This window comes from Lingula anatina, chromosome 2 (assembly GCF_051362555.1).
Source record: "Lingula anatina isolate TDL-2025a chromosome 2, LinAna3.0, whole genome shotgun sequence".
NCBI classification, from domain to species: domain Eukaryota; kingdom Metazoa; phylum Brachiopoda; class Lingulata; order Lingulida; family Lingulidae; genus Lingula; species Lingula anatina.
In genome coordinates, this window is record NC_141768.1 from 13,241,282 (window position 1) to 13,266,966 (window position 25,685).

Here is a 25,685-nt window from a genome sequence, read left to right on the forward strand (position 1 = left end):
AGGGTCCGGGTTTTTTTTAAAGGAATAACAGGCTACGAAGCCTGCTCTCGACCCCCTTGGCGTGGGGTTCGGGGCCCGTTGCAACCATTCACAGTGCAATAGTCTGATGTGCTGAAAGATTAAGTACATTGCTATATTTCAGCCATTGTTCTAACAACCATTTGGTGTATGCATTTTTTCATATGTGTTCACATAGTTCGTTCAGAGATTTGATAAACAAATAAATAAACGGTAGTGTTTGACAATTTGAATAAACATGTGAATAAATAAATAAATAAATGAATTAATAATATCTAGATTGTCCCTTTCCTACTCTGTATATCGTTTCCAACATGATTTGCCTTCATTGCATTTAGGTTCCCATTTTAAAATCTAGCCAACATGTATCAATTATATCACGTAGGTAATGAGAGAGAGATGTTTGTAGAACTGTAACTGCAGGAAGAGGAGTTAAATCACGTGCCAAAGGTCTTTTCTTAACGAGTGCAACACTTATGTTTTTTTAAGTCATGCTTCTAGTTCAGTAAATGTCGTGAAACATTCAAGTTGGATTAAAATTGCTTTTAACAGTGGATGCCAAAGAACTAGGAGTGCTCGATCTCCGCTGGAATTCTTCACATCGCAGTTGGGATAATTAGATGTATCACTATTTGCATGTCCAAAGTACAACTCGAGTTCGACCACATACTATGACAATGATTTCAAGACTGTGCTCGTGTATATTGTGGCATCAAAACACAAAAAACGCCGATTTTTTATACTGTTATTTTTATTGGAATATATAGAATAAATAGAAAGAATAAGAACAGGCGTGCTGACAAACTTCGACTCCATTCACTTGACTCCATTCACATTACAATGCAAGAAGAGACATTAATATAAGTATCAACACAACAATTTTGCCCCCAATTACATGGCTTAACGAAGGGAACGTGTAAGTAGCATAGCCTATTTCAGACTACTTGCTTTATTTCACTCCTTATCTTTTTTAATTTTCTAATACCACCAGCCCATCACCAGATTACTAATTTTTTAAATACTCTAGGGCTGTTGAAAATTCAAGTGATTTCAAAAACCAGACGTTGTAATAATGTTGTAATATTGTTCCAACTTGTAGAGTACAAGAACTCCAACAAGATATTGTTAGAAAGAACATCCTAAATTGCGATCTAATCTTTCAGTTCAACTATTTTTTTAAATTCAAAATAGTGGCAGGATGCACCTTCAGGTCACACATCAATCAAATAGCATAAAATAAAATTGAACAAAAATGTCCAAAAAAAAAAGTAACACAATTCTCGGGAAGAAAATATCTCCTCAGATGTGTAATCTCTGCTCACATCAAAACTGACAACAGATACGCTAATAATAAAGAGGTCTTAATAAATTAAATGTCCTTACAATGAACTTCTTTTCCGTATAATATACATGTACACACACTACATTAAAAGTGTGAAAATCACCGAGACAAAAAATCTTTGCTGCTTTGCATTGCTTATTATGACTTTTGTGAGTTTACGCCAATTTTATCACAATTTCTTCGGTTAATTATAAACCGCTTCGTGATGTTACTCCCTACTTCTAAGCTTCCGTCTTCCGCGTCGTGCAGTAGTGCAACGATCATACCTAACAGTATCCATATATATATATTAGCACAACAACAAGATGCTTCATTATATTATAACTAAGGAAATGTACCAGCGAATATGATTGTACTTCGAAGAGTGTGGTAGGACACTCGGATAATACTGAGGCTGAGAAAAAACTGTAAACAAAATTTAATAATACAGTTCATGAAATACATTCATATAAACGTCCTACTTAACAATGCTTCCACATATTTTGACAGACTAACATAGTTTTCATTTGTTTAACAGTATTTAATAAATCTCCTTTGATAATTCCAACATAAGCCTATCGTTCGTCTTGCATGGTCGTGTCGGCGTAAATCCCTGATGAGGTAAATTTTTAATCTCATAAGTTGAAATTAAATGTAATGTCATAAAGAGTGTGACTCGGGTTTCTTAGATCTAATGCTAGGTTGGCGTGCGACATACTGTATCTATGCAAACTTCACCAGTATTAAAATACAGAGCTGAGTTTTCAATGACACTTCAAATTCCCAACATTATGCCCTCTTAAAAATCTTCAGATCGATACAAGTCGCACGAGTAAATAACATAAGGAGTAACACTAAATAATGCTTTACCAGCTAATAAAATTCAAACCGCAATCTTTACCAGCTTACTGAAAATGTTAAAACAGCGTCACCAAAACACGTCTATACAGCGACACACATCTTGTCTGAACATCCACTCACAGACACACATACACAAAACCGGTGCATCTCTCGTAGGAAATTACGCATTCCCTTAATGCAAAATGTATTGGAAATCTTACCCACAGAAATAGCTGTTGGCCTTTTAAGTATTCACCATTCGGACTGAAAAAAATATAAAACCCTCTGCAAAATCATTGATCCCTCACTTGAGAGCGAGTTATAGTAATCTAGTCGAGCACAAGCAACCATCATTACTATTGACCTCAGTTTGCTTGGGTTTATACCTTCACAGCTGTGAGTCTACTCCTTACTAACCAAACGCACGGGGATGCAAATTTCTTAGAGAATACTGAGCATACTTTGCAATTTTCATCTGGGTTACTTTGGGAGGAGGGAGGACAAGAATTTGATGCACAGAAAAATATAAAATGAAAACTAATGAAATATTTTATAAATTACAGCTGCTCTGATTTGGCCCTCTTTATCAATAAGTCAACAATATAATAATCTCCTACACGGATCTTTTTTTTACAAAATGTTTTATAACTGATAATTGGTGTGTGTGTGTGCATGTGTGCGTTTGTGTGCGTGCGTGCAGTACGATTTTAACTCTTGTTTTGATACCACATATAAATGACTGTGTAATTAACATGCATGTAACCCTCCTCCAGACTTTGCAGCCTACAGACATAGGCCTACATTATCAGGGTGTAATGGCTATCTTTTGTGTGATAACACAGCATTGGAATGGTTTCTTTCGTAGAGTGAAAAGAAGTCCAATAACAAAACGAATGATGAAGATCTGTCAGCTGATTCCGACTAGTTGTTCCCGTCACCCGGTTGAAGGGCTAATATTGGGCTTTGTCGATGTTCGGGAATGTCATGAAGATGCAAAAATTTAGAGCTTTCTGAACCGTTCGTGATATTTGCGACCTCCTCCTCCTCTTCCTCTTTTTCTTTGTTGTCATTGCCAAATATTGCGAGTTTAATGGTTACCCTAGAGCTGTCCCTCCCCATATAAGGTTTTGCTTCCTCTTGCTGGTAGTCGTCAAGTTTCATCTTTTTGATGAAACCCATACCTTGGCATTTGTCACACTCTTTGTCTTCTTTGTCTCTCCCAATGTGAAGATGTGTAAAGAAAGTCACCAGAGGGGCGAGGGAACCGGTATCACCTTGTGGACCAGCGATGGCCAAAAGAGTGGTAAAAAACAACAAAGAAAACAGAATAGAAAATCCAATTACTGAAAAAATGAAAATCCCAAATTGGACGTAGAACTGAATTTCGGCAAACATCATGAAGATGGACGCTCCCAAAGTGGTGGTGGCACCTGATAGGACGGAAATGCCCACGTGATCTAACATGTCGCGCACGCGCCCAAGACGGTCTCTGTGTGGAGACAGGTGATAGCCCTCTGCAAGGTGCACAACGTAGTCCACCGCCAGACCAACCACGAGACAGAGATTCAAGGATGTCAATACCTAAAATTCAAAAGAGCCTTCAATTTAAGCACTATCTGCATTGCATTCAGTGCCACAAGAGCTACTTAAAATACCACATAACATTTCATAGACATTTTATAAACGTTTCACCCAAGGCTTATTAAAACTGGTGATAAATGTGATTAGCTTTTTACGTGTAGAAAGCCCTGTTAATCAGTATCTGTTTTGATATATAGATACCCTACTTACCCCTAGTTTCCAGCCCACCATTGGAATGACTCCTACCACACACACCGTCACCATACCCATAGTAAGAGTTGCCAAGAACCCCATAATGATATTCTGTGTGGCGAATACCAAGATTGGGAAGGAAAGAGAGATACCAATGACTATTCCCATGAGAGCCGTGCTTGCCAGATTCTGCTGGACCTTCAGCCAGTGCCACGTATTCTCGGTTACTTGAAATCCGCCTTGTAATTCTGGAGGCATTTTAGCCAGCTGAAATCGACAAACGATAAAAATTACTTTTGCAGAACACAGATAACCATTGTATACTTTGGCAAGCTTAAACCAATTTTCCTTACAATTTCTTCGCAACTTTGTTACTTTAATGACATTAAAAGATTCCCAGTACGATTCTACAGCATCAGTAAGACCAAGTCTCAAATGTGTAAATTTTCAATAAAATTTGCTATTGATTACACATTTTCAGCACATCTGTTTACCCGATTTAACATTAAAAGTCAGTTATTTCAACCCACCTCTTCCTTCATAAAGTCCTCCCATCTCTCCATAATGGGCAGGCCCGTAGCATATCCCAACGCATGCGCATTTAATGTGGTATTCACCTCGATGGCTATGAATTTCAGTTTCGTTCCATAATAGGCTCCTAAAAAGAAATGAGAAAGGGAAAAGGACTGCCATAAATGTATTACGAATGCACCGTAGATTTTGGGATAATTCAGATGGTAACAATTGGTGGAGATTATATTAACTAAATGCAAATGAAATCATTTTGTAAACAAGAACGTTTGCATTTGCTACAAATTGGTCACAGTCGGGAATTATGTAATAGAATTAAGTTAAAAATAATAAATAGAAACAATGATTTTTTATATCAAATAGAAAAGGGAAACTGTTTTTTTGCCAATGCGTGAATCGCAAACAGAATCAAAAGTAGAAATGGATTCTTCCCAAAAACATGAGTTTGGGAACAAAAGTGAACTAAATGAGCGATGTTGAACAGACGTGAGCTTTAGCTGATACGTATACAGCCACCTGGTAAGCAATGTCATTACCTGTGACCATCCTAACAGGAGTGGTGTAACCATCTTCTTTCCATTCACCTATCAGTTTGTTGTAATTGCTGAAGTCTTCAGTATGCGTCATACGGTACCCGTCGCTCAACCAATAAGAGACAAAGATCTGGAAGAAACATGACGGACATGTTAACAAAATAACCGTGCTTAGTTTTTTGGAATTCCAGTTAATATTTGTCATCTTTTAGATTCATAATATTTACAATATCAGCTCATTTTATTTTAGTGTAACTTAAAATTTTCTTTTATTCCTGTGTGCTTCTAGGGAATTTTGCACTAGACCTTTTATAAACCTTTATTCCATCTTACATAGTATGACTGATGAACCAAGGTTTAAGTCTAGTCTGTATCATAAAAAAAAAACGAAAATTTGAAGAGTTGCTTAGTATTACCTCAAAATATCGATAAAAAGTTCGCTTGATTTCGGCTAAGTTATAGATAAGTGGGTGGCTCTCCATAAACTGTTTTGTATTAGTCTCGGTCAGAGGGTACTCATAGCTGACATTTCTTTTCGTGTATTTGCTGCGGTTCCGATCTTTGAGCTCTTCTTTCTGGAAGGGAACATAAAAAATGCACTTTGTACCCTGTTCATCACGTAGACTGCTGATTATGTTATTGTTAGGATCAGGGTATGCGTTTTGTGATAAAGAAAATAGACAGGGTTGTTTATGACTCAGTTTGTTGGGTGCATTAAGTGCAAATGGGTATATCTGACTATTACAGTGTTTATGTGTGAGGTAAACAGGGGTTTCATGCATATTGCATATTTATCAAACATAGTAAGCAGAAATCGCAAATGAGAAGTCCATCCAAACAGCATCAAGAAGTGCTGCCAAAAATAGAACAGTTATTCGACCCAGTGATAACAGAATTATTAGTAGATACAGGCACAGTTCCAGTAAAGCTGCATGGAAACCAACCCACTATACTACTTTGACTGTTTTTAACCAGAAAAGACAGTTTGGCAGTTTGGTTCAAATGAGAGACTCCCCTCCCTCAATTGTTTTGAAGTAGTGAACATCATGTGAAATACTAACTCGCGTGTCATTGAACTGTATGACAGATAAAAAAAGTCATTTCGTACCTTAACAAACGCCTCAAGATTATCCATGAAACAAGCGATCTGTGGTTTCTTGGTAACAAGATCCAATCGGACTTTTAATTCATCTCTCTCGTCATCTGTCAAGGTTTTCAGTCGGGTACACAAATTCTGAAATTTGTAAAATCAGCATTTACGCCCGCTGCAAAAATAGTTTTAATATCAAACATCACGCCAATAGATAAATAACAATACAGTTATCACAGTAATGGTCAGATTTGAATTCTAATAACATATTACTTATGCATTAATTCTAATACACGAGGCATGACATGCTGTTAGTTAACCTGAATATAATGCAACTTTCCACTCAATGGAACTATGTCAAACCTGACAGTGCGTGCTGGAATGTATACAGAACTGAATGCCTTGAGGTTGGGAAAATTGGGTATGGTTTTCATGTCGAGAAATAAAAATTGTCAAGTTGCCTCACCTTCATAGCTATTTGTGCCGGTGGGGAATTGAGTCCGAACATATCATCCCAGACCTGTTTCCCTGTACACCTGAAGTCTGACTGGTGACAGCCACTAACGTCTCGCTCTTTCAACCCCCACACCAAATACACTGTGACGTATTGATCTTCTTCGCTTGGTTTGAATGCGTGAAGGCGGCGGTTCTGTGCCTTGCCATAGTTGTTAGACGGCTTGTAGATCGGCAACTGGAAATTTTGAATGATTTTGATTTCTTTAAGCTGACGAAATGCAAAAATTGGATGTTTACATTCATTCATATTTAATCTTACAAATGGACTTATAAGTGGTTAGATGCTTGAAGGAAAGAAGCAAATTGACAGATACAAACTGAAAACCAATCCTGCTAATTAAAACGGTATTACTGAAATGGTATTCTTTGCAGACATCAATTTGTGTATTACAAGTAACTGTTCTCAACAATTATATATTAACACATAAACTTGTTTACAATCCAATTAGCCTATTACAAGACTGTAGTTCACATACCTCTTCCTCGTCTGGACTCAGCTCTTTGGCGTAGTAAATGAATACACCCAAGATCGCCGCGAAGCACAACAGGATCCAAAATTTCCAGAACGGGTGAGTAATAAACTTGAAATATTTGCCGCTGAGAAATCTGATGATCACATTTTTCTTTTTCTTTTCTTGCTGTGGGTTAGTAGAAGTACTGGACTGCCTACTGACTAAATGCGTTTTCGCCTCGCTCGACTTCGGCGCGCAGCAACAACAAGCTTTGTTTCCCTTAAAGTAGAGATGGTGCACTATCACCACAGCTGGAAAGAAGGTTATGACGGACAAATAGTTAACAAGCACTAATAGTCCAGAAAATAGTCCGAATGTTTTCACCGGCAAAATCGGAGATACGGCACTGGCGAAGAAGGCAATCATCGTGGTGCATGACGTCACAAGCATGGTTCCCGCCGCCCTTCGGTAACAATCAGAAAGCCGATGTGACAGGCTTGGATACTTCACCTTCCCTGTCGCTCTCCAGTTATCGTAAAAGACAAATATATCATCTGCGCCTATGCCAAGAATGATGAAAATTGCCAAAATGTGGAAAAACCCAAAATATCTAAAATCTAAGACGATTCGGTATATAAGATTTGCACAACAGAACCCAGTGACAATGCTTAGAACGGCCCAACTGGTCACCCAGAATGACCTGGTCTGAAACCAGATGAACCCAAATATGAAGCATAAGCTACCGACGGCCAAAATTAAATCATAGACAACTTGATCTAGTACGTCATGAGCAAATAGCATAAGAGCATAGTAAATGAGATCTACGCCATTTGGTTTGTCCTTCACAAATTCAACCAATTTTGGTTTGACGTCTTTGACTAGAAAATCTTGGACACGCGAAGTTTTCTCATCATCAGAATCGTTGCCAGGCAACGGCCAACCTAACGGGAAACTGGAGCGTGTTAATGAGGCAAATGCTCCTTTCGCGTCTATCGAGGAGTCGGCGCTCATGAAGAACTGAAATGCCGTCTTCGTTTGATTATGATGAGCTGCGGTAAACAGGACCTTGTGGATATTTTCAAAGTCGGGGTCGTAGAAAGTTGGGTGCAAGTGTTGATAAGTTCCATCAAAGTAACGCAAAATGGACATCGGTTTCACACAGTTGTTCCGAAGATCCAGTTGGCAGAACTTATCTTGGTAATTCGTCAGGTTGTAGATCTCGTCTTCTAGGCGCTTCATATCTTCAAAGATCTCCTTCCGAAAAATGTTCTTGTCTTCTTCCACTTCATAGTACAGCGACAATTTGTCGAAATGGACGCTGCGGTTTCGGAACAGTATAAGGCTCTCTCGGGAGAAGCGGTTGATTTGGTGCCCTTTCCCGATGTCCGTTTCATTGTTACGATGTATCCACGAGAGCTCTCTCAGGCGGGTTACATCATTATTTAAGATCATAGGAAATCGATTGAACTCCGTCGGGAAGATGTCATAGCCTGCGGAGTACAATATCAGGGTCACGATCACAAAGAGGGCGTGGCAGCCTAGAGTGGAAACTGAAAAGATAGACAAGGAAAATTAATCATAGGTTCTAATTTACAAGACCATTTAGTTTCCCTACTTATGAACGTGTTGCATGAATTCACTATGTAAGGCGTGTCCAAATTGTGTGTCCTGTTTTAATACATGAGATAGCTTGAATACATCTTCTCTGGATTAAAGTGACATGCTGCACTCTTGGGTGGCTGGGCCCAGACAGTTTCCCTGTCACACACACTCAAGCTACAAACACTAAGACACACACACACGCACACTATAAGAGGTTAGTCCCTGTTCTAAACAAACACGGCGATATCATTCCTTCAGAAATTACAAGTTAAGGACAAAAGATGAAATCTGCATTTTGCTTATTTTTTTTTTTTTAGTTTCAAATTTAAGCTTATTGCATATTCAATTTTCACCCAAGTACTGTAAATACCACAGCCAATAAAATGCAATATACTACTACTAAACTACTCACAGAAAGAGGCCCTTGGGTGCTTCACCAACAAACGACAATACCACAGGGGAGGTCTCTCTCGTTCGCGTCTTAATTTTTCTTCCAGTTCGTCCTTTCTTTTCTTTTCTTTGTGTTCTTTCCTCCTGTTACGAAGTTCTGCTGCCGACGCATTTTCACAACTGTTGACATCCCCACCGTCTTCGCTGCCTCTTTCTATATCTCCTTTAGAGAAATCTTTCTCTTCACAAAACTGGGCGTGGCCATTTAGGTGTCCGTTTTGCTGTTGATGATCAACCTTGTGCTCTTTCCACAAGGGCTCCTTAAGTTCTTCGTTCACGGTTTCATTCATACTGACCGTGTCGACACTGTTATTGTCAGATGGCGTGGACATTTCTCTATCATTGTCAGAGTTTTCATAACCGGAATCCCTGTTGAGATCATTATGGCTCCCGGAGGACGACCGGACGTGCGCATACCTGAGATTGGAGACGTTGGGTATGGAAAAGGCTCGTCGTGAGTTGTCTCGGCCAGTTTCGTTTCGAAAATTGGCGGGATTGTTTGACGCGAATCCGAGGCCACGTGGGCCTCGAGAGTGAAGTTGGACCTGAGATTTTGAGTGTTCTTTTGATTCTTCGAGTAACAAACCTCGTAAAGACAGACGTTTGCGGTTAGTATCACAGACAGACACGGGGGCAGATACCTGCTTTTGATCTGAAGGTGTGGTGCCGTTTTTGGCAACAGGGGTTGAAGTGCGCTGGGTTAATTCTATTGCACAACTTGGCCTGGTCGAAGATCTCTGTAGCTCACTGACATTACCCAGTGAATACGAAGGACGCCTAGGCAAATTTTCAGTACCAACTCTTCTCCCGTTTCGCAAGTCGTTTTCGGCAGGGAGCTGTCGCAAATCTATACTCGACGTAGTCTGACTACTCCTGGGTGAACATCGCCTTAAATCGCGTCTTAACGATTCACTAATAGCACGATCATCCGTTCTTTCCTCAGTGGGAGACATAAGAAGACGGCGAGCGTTTTGGTGTGCAAAATCTGATGCTTCTTGACGATCTCCCCGACTCTCGCTGGCCAGAGCCATAGCTTGGTCCGGCTCATCTTGCTCTCCTGTCGACATGCTGTCGCTCATCGTGGCTAAGATCTGAAACGAAGAAGCAATCAGATTAAAGACAGCTTAGCCTTACGTAAGATGGATTTTGCGCACCTGTTGAGATTGAAAGAGAATGCAAGTGTTGATTAAAGATTAGTAAAGAGCTAACAACGATCCTTCTCCCAGGGAGGTATTAGAGATAAATTGCGTCTCAAAAATCTGATCAAGTAGCAGGAGTTCTTCGCCAGCCTGTTGTCACTGGTTGAAGTCAACGTAACCTATCGTGTTATTGCAATGAAGTAACAAAATTAGATTTAGATCAAAGGACTGTATCAGGTGGTAAATCCAAATTAGTGCTTAGAGTTCCGCCAGGAGAGACGTGTCATTTGATGAAAATGGAAAAATAAGCATGCCAGGCACAGTAAAGGTATTGAAAGGTATTCGAAGCACGAATATCATTTTTTTGTTATTCACTTGCAGTGAGGTTTTGAGAAGCAATGTTTCTTGTCATGCCATGACATTTGCAGAAAAGTCATAATGATGATCTCCTTATTTCCTAAAGTCCAATCAGCTTAGTATAGCTGTCAAGGTGTTTGCATAACTAAGCAGTTGCATTTAAACTTCATTACAAGAGGAAACAATCGTTGTTAACGATGGGTATTTTACATTTTTTTAAAAAAAAATTCCATATGATGTATTACAGTAAAAAAAAAAAGAAAACAGGCCTCGTTAGCTTTGTATCGATTGACAGCTGCGCTGATACAGATATTCGTGTTACAAGAAGTTGTTTACCACCAAGAACACGCAATCAGTCTTCTCATTACCACTTTTGCTAATTCCGCTTTTTATGAGGAAATTACCAAATGAAGTATTGAAACCTGATGAAGGTTTTGTGAACACAAGACGCCAGTTGCTTCCAAACCCTTGTTTTTTTAAACCTTTGAGAGCCTTTTCAAGGTATAGGTAAAAGATTACAGATTTCGTAAGTGAATGAGAGAACAAAAGAATAACAAAAGAGCATGTACTGTTTGACCACAGGGAGCGCAAGTAGTCTGTTACAAAATTGTTGCATCGCTGATACTAAAATAAAAATAAAGTATAATATTTAGCAGCCCCTTATATCAGATGGTAGCACAAACGTACATATACATCACGTCTGAAGGTTTAAGACAAGCTTGGCGGTAAGAGGAGATATAGCCCTTTGCCACAGGAAGGTGAATCAGACAATATTTAACAGCTTTCTTTTCTTTATTTGGGTAAATTTATAGTTACATCATGTCTGCAAGACGGCCACAGCTGTAGCGCCCTACAGTATTCAATACAAGACGTTGAATATAATTAAGACTTGTCTTGATTGACTTGATTAGACCTTTGCGAGGTACCGACCTTACCGAGGGAAAGGAAGAGAAGCTAATCAGAGGCAGAGATACAGCTCGCAACATATTAACCAGGATTTTGACATTATGGCTGTTTATCGTACAGGCAAACAATGGCGGAATCTGTAGATTTTTGACACGGCGTGTTTGTTTTACATCAACATATGAACAATAATTATGCAACATAAAAGGCAAGTAAGTCTACAACAACAACACACGTGAAAGTTGCAACTGCTAGTTAATGTGTAGAAGTTTCTAGTTTGCAATTTTTGCTACATATGAAGTAAGTTGTTTACTGGTCGACTGCAGTTCATGACGGGGCATGACGTACGTGCACACTTCCAAAAACCACCATTAAAAACTCTTAAAAGCTCTCTCCAGTGTTTTCACTAAAACCAGATGTATATAGCAACACCAGGCATCCCCAGTACTGAGTAGTGCTGAAAATCAATAGCTTCCCCCAAGCTAAACATTGGTCGCTGAAAGCCAGACAACATCGACATATATGATTCCATTCTAATGATTTATAAGTCTTTAACAACACGCAAACTTGGTGAAAGCTACACGGGCGAACCATGTATTGGGCTCACAGCTTGTATTTGGAGTCGTTCCACTGATGCGCTAATGAAAACTACTGATTTTACTATCTACAAATGGTTAAACGATAGGGTTAATCCATTGAAGTTTTCTCAAACCTGACACATTGTTTAAATAATTTCACGAAATAGTGTTCCACGATGTAGAACAAATTTATTCTTGCTGCGTGCTTTTTACTCGCCTGCTGTTCGATTGTTAATTAACTACAGAAGCTGACGTTTTTCACTTTTTTCGCTTCGTTCGTTCGACTTGGGCTTCCGTGAATCTTTTTAATATTTTCTATCATTTGCTTGCTGGTTGATGAGAATTGCTTCATAGATTTTTGTAAGTCTTTTTTACACGATGTGCACACGAGATAACACTTCCTGATCCTCTTTGTTTCCGGATCTTTCTGTGGATTTTATATTTGCTCTTTGACAGACCTTGCTTCATAAATACCAATTATGAGAGATGTCGCCGTCTGTTTATATACTTAAAGTTGCTTACAGTACTTCATTTATTCCAGACTTTTTTGCCTGATGTTGAGATTTGTTTCATCAATTACATGTTTTTTGTGATTACTACCAACATGTACCTATTTAAAGCTGTGCGTACTCAAGTTTACTCAGTGTGAATCAAATAGCATGTTTTTTTAATGCTTCAGTGATGATGCCCACATGGATGGGAGAACTGTTCATTGTGGGACAGTGCTGGGCTTTTATAAGCAATAATGATATCCGCATTACATTTTTCTGCTGCTGACACGACCTTAGCTTCATTTCTCCACAAATGTACGTCACTAGCCAAAAAACTCCCCTTATTTACTATAATTTCCAACCATGAACAAACACTAAAACACACGCACACGCACACGCACACACACACATCCTGAAATCGTCAAAATGATCGACTGATCCAAATGTGATATATTTAAATAATTAATAAATAAAAAAATAATAATTTAAGATAAACATCACAAGTTTAACTAGTTTCATGTTACAGGAATGACAAAAGCAGATAGTTTTACTCAGTAACTAACGCCTTTCAATTGTTCCCTAACTGAATTTTCCGGTTAAACAGAGACAATGAATAATGAAACATGCATAAAAAATCCTGCTACAGGAATTTTATTTGATGTACTGTTCACTTGCCACCTCACTGATATGATGCCTCTGTTATTTACGGCCCTAATATAAATCTACTAAATGCATAGGCACATGCACAGTCTGCCCACTCGTAAAGGCGACCTTTGAGTTGTAATTGCGGTGGTATAAATCCTACTTGTGACGATGAGACATTATTGTCAAAGCACCCAAATGGCATGGGAGGCCTTTCCCTTCAGGTCACGAGATTAACATGTGGTGGACTTTAACCCCGGCATAAAAATTTCTTCAGTTTTCCATATTAAAATCTCTCTCCCGTTTTCAACGCTGTTTGGCTGTACTTTGACTGGTTTCGTGCAGCTTTCTGCGGTTTAAAACAAAGTTACCACAGGTGGGCCATAGGGATTTCTTAGATTCAGTGGTGGTTCGTTTTTCTTGAGCTTCAGGTGGTCAAAATTCCGATAAATAAATAGAGGCATATATTATGCAATACACAGTGTTACCCAAAAAGACTGACCCCCCCCCTCCACTCGCCCCGACTCTTAAGAATCAGGTCCATACAGCCTTTTATAACAGCTGTTTTCAAGTCTTGGTATTTGTGAAATAGGAGTTTCGATGGTCGGGGTATTTCAACAATGAAATATGTACTGAGCTTTTTTTTTGCTGTGAACCGACTTCTAAGTCTGATATAAATCTAAGATATGGGCATTCCAATATTCCACATAAGGTTTGAACCGTTACACTTCTCTAAATTTTCATCAACACCTGTTCTACTACTATTGTAGATATTAAGAAATGATTAAATGCAATCTACAAATGTCCCTACAAAGAAAAAAAAATGTTTCTTTACGAAAAAAATATTGCGGAGATTATAGATTTTGAATAAGATGAACATAAGATCCATCATAACTTGTAGCACGTACCTTGCATGCCGATGACGTTCCTGTAGTACGAACTTCTTAACTTGGTGTAACAACAGCACTGTATTAAAACCTCGCCAGATACCCGATATATAAACGTACATGTAAATGTACATATGTTGTGTGATGAGAAATCCATCAAGCACTTATAATGAGCATTCAGTCCTGTCCTTACCTTAGAATACAGGGCGTATGATCATCATCAGGCTGTTTTCTCCGTCAGAAACGAAACAGCAGAGAATTAGAACTGAGTACCCATTCAGAAAGGAGCTAAAAAAACCCTGGAGTAGCCTCGATCAAGTCGACTTCGTTCTGTTGTCAGTCAAGCTGCTTTCGCCAGTTGGGTTGCCCGGATGAACATTTACGGCACAGTTCTATATATTTGCACTCTTTTATTGTGTTGTGTCGCTTTAGCTTTGGCGTATAGCGTATATAGAATTCCATCCCGCCATATGAGCAATTTTCCCAATTGATCTATGAATAGATGACACCTGCCCCTGTTCGCTTTACATAAAATAAAAACATAAAAGACACCTCGCAATGACCTGCGTGGTACTTTTATATAAAAAGGGTCACATCTCGGAAGAGCATCTGTAGCTGAAATTGCAAATACACACGTGCCCACTAATCTACACAACATTTAAGTGTGAAAAAAAAACGCTATGCAATTTAGACAATTTAGAATCTGGGTTGGTTGAACTTTCCCGTCAAAGCGGTAAAATAATCGGGCAACTGTTTCTGCTCTGTAAATGGGGTTGATTTTCAGATAATTTATCCTAAAGTGCACCATTTTTTCAGCCTGCATGTTCCTCGGCTAAATTTATACTTATGTAACGCATCACTTCCTCTCAAACCTAGATACTGGATACAAATATTTTATGGCAGGTTTACCCCTTGCTTCCAGATATTTGCACACACTTCTGAATCAATCCCAGCGTGGATGTACAAACGTAACATGTTTGTTGTCTCATGACGAGGTCGGTTTGGACAAAATAAAATGCGGGACTGTAGATCAATTTGTAACTCGATAAAAACAAGTTGCACTTTGTATACACAGAGAAGGAGGAGGGGAAATAGTCGTATTTAGCACTAAATGCTGTAAACTTTTGCAAATTCTGCACAAAACGGTCGCAGGATATTTCTTTCCGATCGTTTAAGAAAAGAGATCGGGATCACTTACATAAATCTGTAAAGCCTACTTAGTTGTTCGTGTCACAGTACACACTGTATGACGCATACGTTGTCTGCAAGACTGACATGAAATACTGTCATTGGTCGCTTTAGATGCATATATTTCTTTTCAAACGATAATCTTCTGCAGACCCTGTTCGATAAGCAACTAACGCATTAAAAATAAATTTAGAAGTGTTTACTCACCGTGAATATGCTTCACAAAACCATAAAACACTTGTGAGAACTATATTGATAATTAATAACGCACATCAATTAGGCCTATTAGTTAATATTCATGTGGTTTCCAGTAAACCAATATTTTACATCCGCTACCGTAAGCATCGCGAGTTTCACAGCACAAGCTCAATGAAGGCAGAAAGCCCGCCGCTGCATAAATAATGTATTTACATGTCCACAGTCATGTTAGGCTTGAAAATCGATTAATTCATTGATTTATGAGCATATCTTACTTCATGGGGAGAAACGTGGTTTCTTTTGCTGAACAGTTTTGGCGGCAACGCTCGATAACAGAATATTGTGGCCAGGGCTGCGGTTTCCATGTGGTGTGCATGATAATTAGTACCTAATCAAAATCAGTTGACTTCCCTGTATTAATTGATTTTTTTCTTTCGTAAGGAGCCCTATAGTACTGTGCCCTACTTCTGGGATTTTATGATCCCTCTCTCCCTATCTCTCTCTCTCTCTCTCTCGACCGTGCGTGCGCATGTGCGTCTGTGTTTATGAGTCACTTTTGGGATTTAATGATCTCTCTCTCTTTATTGCAGATGTGTGTGCGTGTGTGCATGCGTGCGTGCATGTGTGCGTGTGTGTGTGTCACAACCTCCCTTTCTTTTATTTTCCTTTCATTTATTTTCTTTGTACTTTAATACTTTAAAAAGTTGACCTGCCATATGTATATGCTACCAGTTCGAATTGTTAAGGGCCAGCGTTGTAAATTAGGCAATGTTCACAATATCATTTCAGTCAAGAAGCACGCTGGAAACACAAGTCTTCTTAACGGAATAATCCATTTGATCATTTTACTTCCTTAAGTGCCATTTTCTCTTATATCAGTTCTCGTAAGGGCACAAATAACTGCTGTACAATTTACGTGACTCTTTGCAGTCTACCAAAAACAAAGAAATTTATCCTGAAATAAAATCGAAGAACAAGCATCCCGTAATATACGGGACTCCGGGACATGCGTATTCTCAATATGAACAGCTGTTACATCAGTTCTTGGTAAAGACAATCAGAAAACATTTCAAGCCCCTTGTTCACACTCATCGCTGTTGTAACATTACTGATTTTTTATTGTCAAAATATTAACACATCTTCTAGTATATATTAGCCATATGGTTATTATGATATATTTGTACAATCACCGAAATAAGTTTATATTTGATTTGGTGCGGCGATTTGTGGAATGAAATTGTACTTGAAGCCCTAATTAAAAATAAACATATTTTCAGGATGTTCTATGTTGACCTAGGCACAAGGACCAATATCGATCAGATTTTGGGATGAATCCAAACCGATGCCCTCGTGATATATTTAAGTTATCATTTACTCGATTTGTATCAGATACCCGTCGTAATAAGGCCAGTGCATAATTACATACATATTGGCCTGATATGTAACATGTTGAATATGATATACAGTGTTAATATGCTCTGTACAAAACATTTGTTTGGACGTTTTATAATACTTTAATATGAAAACTGCCACATGTGCTAAGATACACTACTTAAATATAGTGACGCAAGTACCTCCCCAAAAATATATAATTGCTTTTTCACCAAGTGACTGAATATGAAACTTGAGAATGAGGAATGCTTGAAATAAAATCGAAAAGAAAGAAATATAATGGCAAGCAATACACTGTACATGTAAACATTTCCGTCGAATGTGATTTTAAAGACGTGATACCCGTATACAGTATGTCCACTCTATAGCTCGCAGTGATGAACTATGGGCGTTACTTGTGGTGTCTCTACCGCCTCGTTACATCAGTATTTTATAGTGATTTATTCTAGTTTTATACACTATGTGCCCGTACATATCAGCATGTGGATCAATACGTAAAACACATTGTTCAAAGTTAAAGCCCATCTTTTTTTCATATCTTGTTTTACGGTCAAGTCGATATGATTTTTGAGAAAACAAATAAATGAAAATAGAATGTACCATGTCATTTTAATCTCGTCTACAGTAAAATTCTCTTTCTTTAAGTAAAAAACAGCGAAATAAATGTATTTGCTCGACAAAGTATAAACCGCATCTGCAAATTTAGCCAAATAGTTTATTATAAAAGCAGTCTGTTATATGAGCATAAAGCTCTTTAAGTATGATCAGAAGATTAACAGGCTCGTGGCAAAAACGTAATTCCGAAGAAACACATGTGCAGCATGACTAGTTTTTGATATATTCACTTAGTATCACATCTAATTTCCGTCACCAGTTTCATCATGTGCGACTCCAATTTCTGTCTTCTATAGCGACCTGCTCTTGCAATAATCAAAATTACTTGTTAAGATGACACGTGGTCATGCATGCATAAGTCTTTGGTTACCAGTGTGAAGTGTGGAGTGGCCGTTTCAGGAAGATAACAATATACGTGATGTCTAAGATAGATAGGAATCCTAGCTAACTTGATGGATACAAAACTCCATTTATAATTTATATATATATATATTTTTTCTACCTCAAGGCCGATTTTGTGATCTTCCTGACGAAAAAATTTAGAAAAAGAAGAAAAGGGAGAAAAATAAGAAAAAGAAATAAGAAACGACTTCCCTCTTTTTATCTTGTACTATTATTTAAAACGAGTGTTACAACGATATTCAGACAAGGACTATTGGGTGTTTGAACAAAGGGAAAACCCATATTCGTCAGGTATGATGGATGTCTGTTTGTCAGTTAGCAACTCATTAACTACTTGACTGTTTTTCTACGATGCAAATGCAGGTATATTACATCTCAAATGACCCATGCCAGCGGTCAGCACAGGATAAAATAGGATAAAAAAACTTTTGATCTTTCTTCCCAATTCTCTTGTTCCTCTAAAATAAACACAAGCAACATTACACGACAGACTATCTAATTCTCGTTAACCTTGCTAAAATTAGAAAAAAAACGAGGCCCTGTGTATTCAAGAGACTCATTAGTACGGTGAGGGATCACCCAAAGAACCTTAGGTATCAATCTGATGTGGTGTCATAAAGAGAGTTTTTTACTGGAATTGAATGTCATATATAGATAGGGAGGAGATGAAAAGAAAGACAATTTGCATTATATATTTTATATTAATAACTAAACAGATCACATTTTTTTCAGTTTGAGTATCTACTTAAATATGTGTGCGTAAAATATAATGACTTTTTATTATAGTGAGTAAATAGTCACGGCTAAAACCTTAGAGGTTGCCCTACAAATTTACATATGGATGCAGAAAAATAAGGACAAAACAGGATAAGCTTCATTTAGAACTTCATTCTAAGAGACCAAGAAGCCAGATATTAAAATTCGATTACATTGTAAGCACCTGGCAGCAAGATGCAATATGAGTGTTCACGCCATGAGTCACTGAGATTTCGACTCTAAAATTACGATTACTTATGATCAAGTTGTCAGCTTAAGTTACAGTTTCAGTCATTTCTTGTAAGCGAACTGACAAGCTCTGACACGAAGGTGCTGGCTCAGCTGATGAAATAACTGCAATACAGACCGCCTTTGCATTTTATCAATCAGAGACACGTTTTTGTTTCTGGTTGAATGTGATTATATTCCCTTAGCGTTAGTACAAAGAACGTTAACATGGGTTAAGAGTGAATATGAAACAATCTAACTGCTCTAAATGATTATATCACTTTGAGGAATTTCAGGAAACAGCAACTGTACAACATTGGGCGAGAAATTAATCATTCTAAATGATTTAAAGAGCCACCAATTTGCAGTCTTGTTGCTTCTACTGAAACTAGTATGAATAGCAGAGGAAATTGCTGTGCGGTTAAAATATAACCATAAACCCCTAAGACACGGAGACAAAAAAAAATTAACCAGCACTGAAAGTTAAGAGACCGACCCAATTTTCCATTTATAACCTCTTGTGACGTCATGTAGAACTCTCAGCTGGCAATATCCTCGGTATCTTGTGCATGTAGCACATGTCTAACAACAATAAACCAGATTATTTCGATATACCAATTTACAGCAAAAAATCTCAGGTCGACAGCTTGTGGGCAGCATTATTCCTGTTAGCATAATTACCTTAAATTCAAATATACAGCAATGGATAGTCATATTAAACCCTGCGCTACAAGGGTCTTAGTTTGATCAAAGGTCTACACAGCAAATGCGCCCGTAAAATAAACTGACATGCCTGAGAAGGATGAGAAGATGAAGTCATTACTTATGAACTTAGTACTCACCTCTGCTTTGAGTCAGAGTTCTTGAGCTATCCCTGTCTATACCTCGCCCAAACTCCTAAACACTATGAATCGGGATAAATGGGAGCTTTCCCTGTCACATGCTTATGAGTTGCACTGCAGCTGCTGGCGCGAGGAGCTGTAATTCGACAAAGAGTACAAAGATCAGACGTTTATATGTGGCCAGTAACCCGCAAAACAAAAGAGGGTGACGTACAATAGGAGGCTGTCCACGGAAATTTCAGGGGCTACTCGGATCAATATTACCTGAAAATGTAGAACGGCCTGCTGTTCTTTATTGTTTGCGGTTATCCGCTATGAGTTAATTAAAGCATAGTATATAAAAACATTAATAACCTTACGCCGAGTTGAAATGGAGCTGCACATAAGATTTTGGAGACAGAAAATAACTTGTTAAACCATCCCATACCAAAATGTCTAAAATCTTTGCATTGTCTCTGATTGTCATTATTTCCAATAAAGCTTATTTTTAACTCTGAACAGTGGGCTTCTTGAACGCACGGAAATCTTTAAATGCAATATAGATATAATACATATGAGTGCACCATATTTCCTTTAGACTATATTTACTTACTTAAATTAAGCATGCCCTAGCGTGACTCAGCTCGGTAAAATTGTCACTGAAAAAGTGATGACTATCTTTGTACAATGCTCATATTCCAGCCTCTAGGCCACTCTAACTACAGCACAGAGCGCACGGTGACAGTACTCTGTGACATTGCACACAGTAATGACTCATGGGTTAATCTATACGTCTTGACATCCCAGTTGTCGACATTACCAGGCCACTGGACATATGTAGGATTTGGAAATGTTCCAAAATGCAAGTGTCAGCAACGCTGCTTGCATGACTACCTCAGCATTACATCAGGCTTAACTTATATTGCAGATCGTACTTTGCTTATACCTAAATTTATAACCAATCCTTTTATTATCATATAAATGATACTGCAGGTATATGGCACTCAATTGTCGATTTAAAAGACGTATGACACATTGGTGACACAGGGTAGAGTGGCATGGCTCACCGAGTGCTCTATCTCTGTCTCTGACACGTGCCGTATTTACTCTAAGAAAAATGCCAAGCAAGGACGCCGTGTCTTCAACGTTAAAAAACAATAACTTACTGTACCTATATTACAACATGAGAAAAAAAATATGGCGGGTAGAGAGCAACAACGACCTTGATTGAACTGGTCGATATTCAGTTGCCACGTCGCTCACTGTGCATATAGGTTTATGACAATAACCCTTTTTATACGCTTACTTTCAATGAACCTATACATAAAAAGAGAACAAACACAGACCTATATGCCCGACTGAGGAGACAACAATAAACGCTTACCAAATATTATCCTTCTTCAGTGTGGAGACTAGAGTGTTTAGAATGTAAATGCCTAGGTATTTGCCTAGTCTGTTGATAATACGACGGACTGAATAAGACAAAGGATTTTCCTATTTTATTGGTGTTTTCTCTAACACATTCATTAGAATAATATCGAATGTGCACAGGCTGCTCTCATGCCGCAATCAGCCTGGATTGTCCGTGCAATCACAGAGGTTAAGAATAAGATGAGGGGAATTCCCTGCGGGAACTTTGGTAGATAAAAAACACTACAGCTGTCGCTTTTGAAATGAGACTAAATATACATTAGCAGACTTTTATGGAACCCATGACCAATATTCAGAGTCGTTGGCCAAGGCAAATGCTTGGGGGGAGCTGTTGAAGGCCTAGGAACATGACGACACCTGCGAGCAGGTTATTTGTACCACTAACTGAAAGACAGGCAAGAGACATCTGATGAAATGAGAGAGAGGAAAAGGCTAACATTTTATCAAGGTCTATTTTTTTTTCAAAAATCCATGGAGGCTGAAGCACCTGTTACCCTGCCCCCTCCCTCCTGCAGCCTCCGGCCCTGGTATCCCCCCCTCTCTCTCTCTCTCAATCTCTCTCTCTCTCGCCCGCCAGTTTTTGAACTTCCTATAAATGAATCTAATCTATCTGACCGTGTCAAGTCTTCGAACGCATAGGGGGATCAAGTTCATATTTATATTTTAACAACGTACTTCGTGCAATTAGTTTCACTTTTCAAAGTAAAATACGGTGTACAAAAAACAGGCGGTGAATCATTTAGTAAATAAATAGAAGGTTTTTATTTTCGTTCCAACGTCAACATTTGCACAAATCCAAAAAAGAGTTAGACGTAATTAAAACAACTTTAAGGTTTTAACATTTGACATCATTTATTTCGAGTCATTTAAAACTTGAGGAGGGGAAATTTTTGTGTATACTTGTATTTGTATATACACCAGACCACTGTTTATTTTATGAAACAGTATTATTTGGCCATGTCTGAGTAATTTGTTTCACTTTCGATATTTCTTTACCTGGGGTTGGAAAATTACTTAAAGTCTATAAATAGCCAAGAGATTATTATTTAAGATGCAGACGCGTTGGATATGAAATTTAAGATGGCATTTCGGAACAATCGCAAAAAGTTGGGCGATATGTCACGGTGGATACCCATAATTTTGTCGATGCCTTTAATGGCAGCTGCCATAATTGATACCAAAGGTAGGTCATTTCTCTCACTTTCTCTAATTCGTTTTGCACTTTACTAACAATTTGCATTTCTTAGACAATTTTTAACTGATTCATAATCATGCTCCTACTAGTACATTCCTGAAAAAGGGTAAATTTCTGTCTGTGGGTATTCCATATTCAACACGTAGGCCTGTCTCGTAGCGCCTAGCATCAAACAAGAACAGGCAAGGCTTTTCATCAATCATTTGCAGGTTTCTAATATCTCTTTTATTTTCCCACAGAACCGGAACAAATATGGTCGTCATCATGGTCTCGACCCAGTGGTATCTCCGTCTCCTCTGCTTTAAACCGCCTGTACGTGGTGGACACCGGGAACTCCGCCGTTCTGTACTGGGACCTCGACTTGAAGAGAGCCACGACTGTGCTCGGGGGGTCTGGTAAGAAAGGGTTTTTGAACGGTCCATGCACAGAGGCGAAACTCCAAAGGCCGATTGACTTGACCGTTACAAGGGATCCGTCTGTTGTGTACATCACTGATGATAACATTATACGTAAAATTGACGGCGTATCTGAGAAAGACTGTGAGATATCGAGCTTTGCTGGTGAGAGAAGGACAAAGGGAGGGACTGCGCCCGATGATGGCCCCCTGTCGGCAGCATCCTTCGGTGATATCGAGTACATGACCTACTCGTTTTCTGAACATGCATTATACCTACTAGATAATAAAACTGTTCGAAGGCTGGACATAAATGAGAAACAAGTGGAAACACTGCTTGTTAATGACAATACTGGGCAGCCTGTCCTGGGTGTTATTGCGTTTGCGATAGCCGAGCTTAAACCGACAAAATATGCTGTGTATGAAACGACACAAGGTTTGTTGCGACCGGTTGAAGATGTGTACATTGTTCAGCCTGTCATTCTTTACACCAACTCTACTAATATGACCTCTCCAAATTATCCAGTGGCGCTTTCACAATACGGTGGTTATCTTTTTGCTTACGATTTGTCCGACAACACCATCAAAGTTACGAAACTAACAAATTCTTCAGAGCAGATAGAAACGATCGCAAACCTGGAAGACTTCGTTGTGCTCCGACTCGCATTCATGTCGACTGAACATGGATGCAGCCTGTTTGCGTCGGATTTTAAACGACCGATCATCATTAAAATCGCAATCCCAGACACGATATGTCCCAAGTCCCCATCCAGCGAGTCTATGGTTATGTCCAATGACGGGTACGTAACTTACGTCTTGCGGTTTATAGTTTCAGGCGTCTTTGCTGGAGTATTTCTCATTATTTGCGTAGTTGTTATAGCTATAAGAAAGGGCATGTCCAAAACACGGTCTGCAGAAGATCCGAATAATGACGATGACAATATGCAAAAGGACGGTCTTATGCCCGCTGAAGAGGATCAGGGTACAGAAAGGGAGACCGACCAGGAAAAACACCCTAAACCCGCAAGAAACACCAGTAATATTGCTAAACGAGATATAAGTCTTCCTGTGGGTGAACCAAAACCCTTCTACGCCAGAAAGCGTTCTTCTGAGTTCCTAGTTGACCAAGATGAAACGGACTCGCAGGACTACTTTGATATGAGCGGAGAAGACTTCCGTCTCTCTGCAACAAGCATTGTCCGCGAGTGCTCTTTCTGGGTTGATCCTGAATTACTAATCTGTAAAGATGCTGTGCCTTCACAGCCCCCTCCACCTGCTACCGGCGTCAGAGCGAGCACCGACTTACGCACTTTACTTCGCCAGGGCATCCATACTCCCAAAGAGCGCGAGAAGAGCACGGGCCCTAAATGCGGAAGCCCCGGAATCTACGTGAACGTTCCACAGTCGCCTCCTGTACGCCCTCCCCATCCAGCCCCAAGACCGTCGAAGCTGCTGAAAGGGAAATGATAAAACGTGACACCACAATGATACCCTATATCTGTATGATTCGGGCATAGAATATATTAACAATTATAACTATAATTTAAATTCTAAGCAGAAGAAGAAAAGTATTTATTTTAAGATGCTTGAGACAGTGATAATCGCACGGACTACAATTTACATAATCCAGAGTTACATTTGTATACTCTTCAAAAAAAAAAAGGAAAAGCGAACCATCACGAACAATCCCTATGATGGGCCCCTGAATTTATTTAAAGGGGCTCTTGGGGGGGGGGGGAGTGGTGCGCAGGGGCGGACAGGGATCGCGTCGTTTTGCTCATATTTAATTGCTGAAACATGTCATGGGAGTTTAAGGGGTGGGCTGCGTGCCCTCAGCTTAAACCCCCTGGATACGTCCCCTTTCTTGCATTTAAATCAATGATATAGTTATATCAGTATTTAGGATAGATGAAAGTGTAAATGTTATATTTTAAATATCCTCAAAGGAACTTATTTATAAAATATGTGGTTTCCTTCTTTCATATATTAATGCTGCTGTCAATGTTACGTGTACAAAATGAGTGTTGATAATAAATTTTTTAGTAAATTGATTTAGTTTTTCTTGGATTTCAATTACAACTTGCCAAGGAAACAGCTGATATAAAGTGGTTTTCAGTTTGTTTATCTGTTTAAATGGGAGTTTCTTTTTACTCAAAATAAGAAATAATTGCACTTATCAAAGTCAGTATGCAATGAATCAACATTCATTCTTAGAGCATGAGAAGATAAATATTTTACAAGAAAACAATAAGAAGAAAAACATAAGAAAACAAAAAATTTATCTGTGTCGTGTGTGAAGGTGCCCGTGTGTGAAAATCGTTTCTCTTTTTGATTGTTTACATATAAAAAAGCGGTCGCAGTTTTCGCAAAAGCTCTTTCATAAGTAGACCTACATGTATTATGTCTCACGTCAGTGGGTTCAAATGTCATTGTGTTAGCAAAGCAGGCGGCATTATGGGATACCTTTCATTGTGTGGGGATCTACACTGTGTTTTCTTGGATATCCAAACAACCTGCTCAGTGTATAACTTTTGAAAAATCTCTCCCTTTCGTCTTACTTTCAAAACCATTAAAAGAACATCTTTGATGCCAGGCACAGAAAAAGAAAATACAAGTCTGAATATCATGGAGTGCGCCATGATACTGCATCAATTTACCTATACAGACGAATAGGGGGCAAAGGGTTTCATTTTGAAAGAAAACGTTTTCGATAACAACTGATTAAGAAAGAGTTTACCTAGCACAACAAAGAAAATGTAAGTGTGGCACAGTGTTGAGATAAAAAACACACAATATTACCTATTCTGTTCATAGTCACAAAAATATTTTTAAGTATGAGTAACAAAATATACGTCTCTCCTAATTTGACATCAGTGACATCATTTAAAAAATACTGATCTTTTTCGTCCATCACATAGAATGTTTTCGCGTCCAAAATAGAA

The 25,685-nt window shown here is 38.7% G+C and overlaps 2 protein-coding genes across 4 annotated transcripts; one reads left to right on the forward strand and one right to left on the reverse strand.

The window, feature by feature from the left end:
• Positions 1-1,766: 1,766 nt before the first annotated feature.
• Positions 1,767-21,255, reverse strand: LOC106155638 (uncharacterized). Of its 3 annotated transcripts, XM_087004881.1 has the most exons (12): positions 21,108-21,191; positions 20,337-20,382; positions 19,745-19,880; positions 9,089-10,217; positions 7,099-8,624; positions 6,573-6,797; positions 6,125-6,250; positions 5,433-5,591; positions 5,020-5,146; positions 4,483-4,610; positions 3,971-4,219; positions 1,767-3,760 (listed from the first exon to the last, which is right to left on the reverse strand). In XM_087004881.1, exons 4-12 carry the CDS (start codon positions 10,203-10,205, stop codon positions 3,101-3,103), a joined length of 4,317 nt encoding a protein of 1,438 aa, XP_086861007.1. In that variant the 5' UTR covers positions 10,206-10,217; positions 19,745-19,880; positions 20,337-20,382; positions 21,108-21,191; the 3' UTR covers positions 1,767-3,100. The 3 variants fall into 3 exon arrangements, with proteins under 3 accessions (XP_086861007.1, XP_013386010.2, XP_013386013.2); XM_013530556.2 differs by lacking the exon at positions 20,337-20,382 and having other exon boundaries at positions 21,108-21,255; XM_013530559.2 differs by lacking the exons at positions 19,745-19,880; positions 20,337-20,382; positions 21,108-21,191 and adding an exon at positions 14,317-14,496.
• Positions 21,256-22,086: 831 nt separating this feature from the next.
• LOC106155627 (uncharacterized) lies at positions 22,087-24,788 on the forward strand. Its single transcript, XM_013530534.2, has 2 exons — positions 22,087-22,337; positions 22,589-24,788. The coding sequence occupies exons 1-2, from the start codon at positions 22,223-22,225 to the stop codon at positions 24,208-24,210; spliced, it is 1,737 nt and encodes a 578-aa protein (XP_013385988.2). The 5' UTR covers positions 22,087-22,222; the 3' UTR covers positions 24,211-24,788.
• Positions 24,789-25,685: the final 897 nt, after the last annotated feature.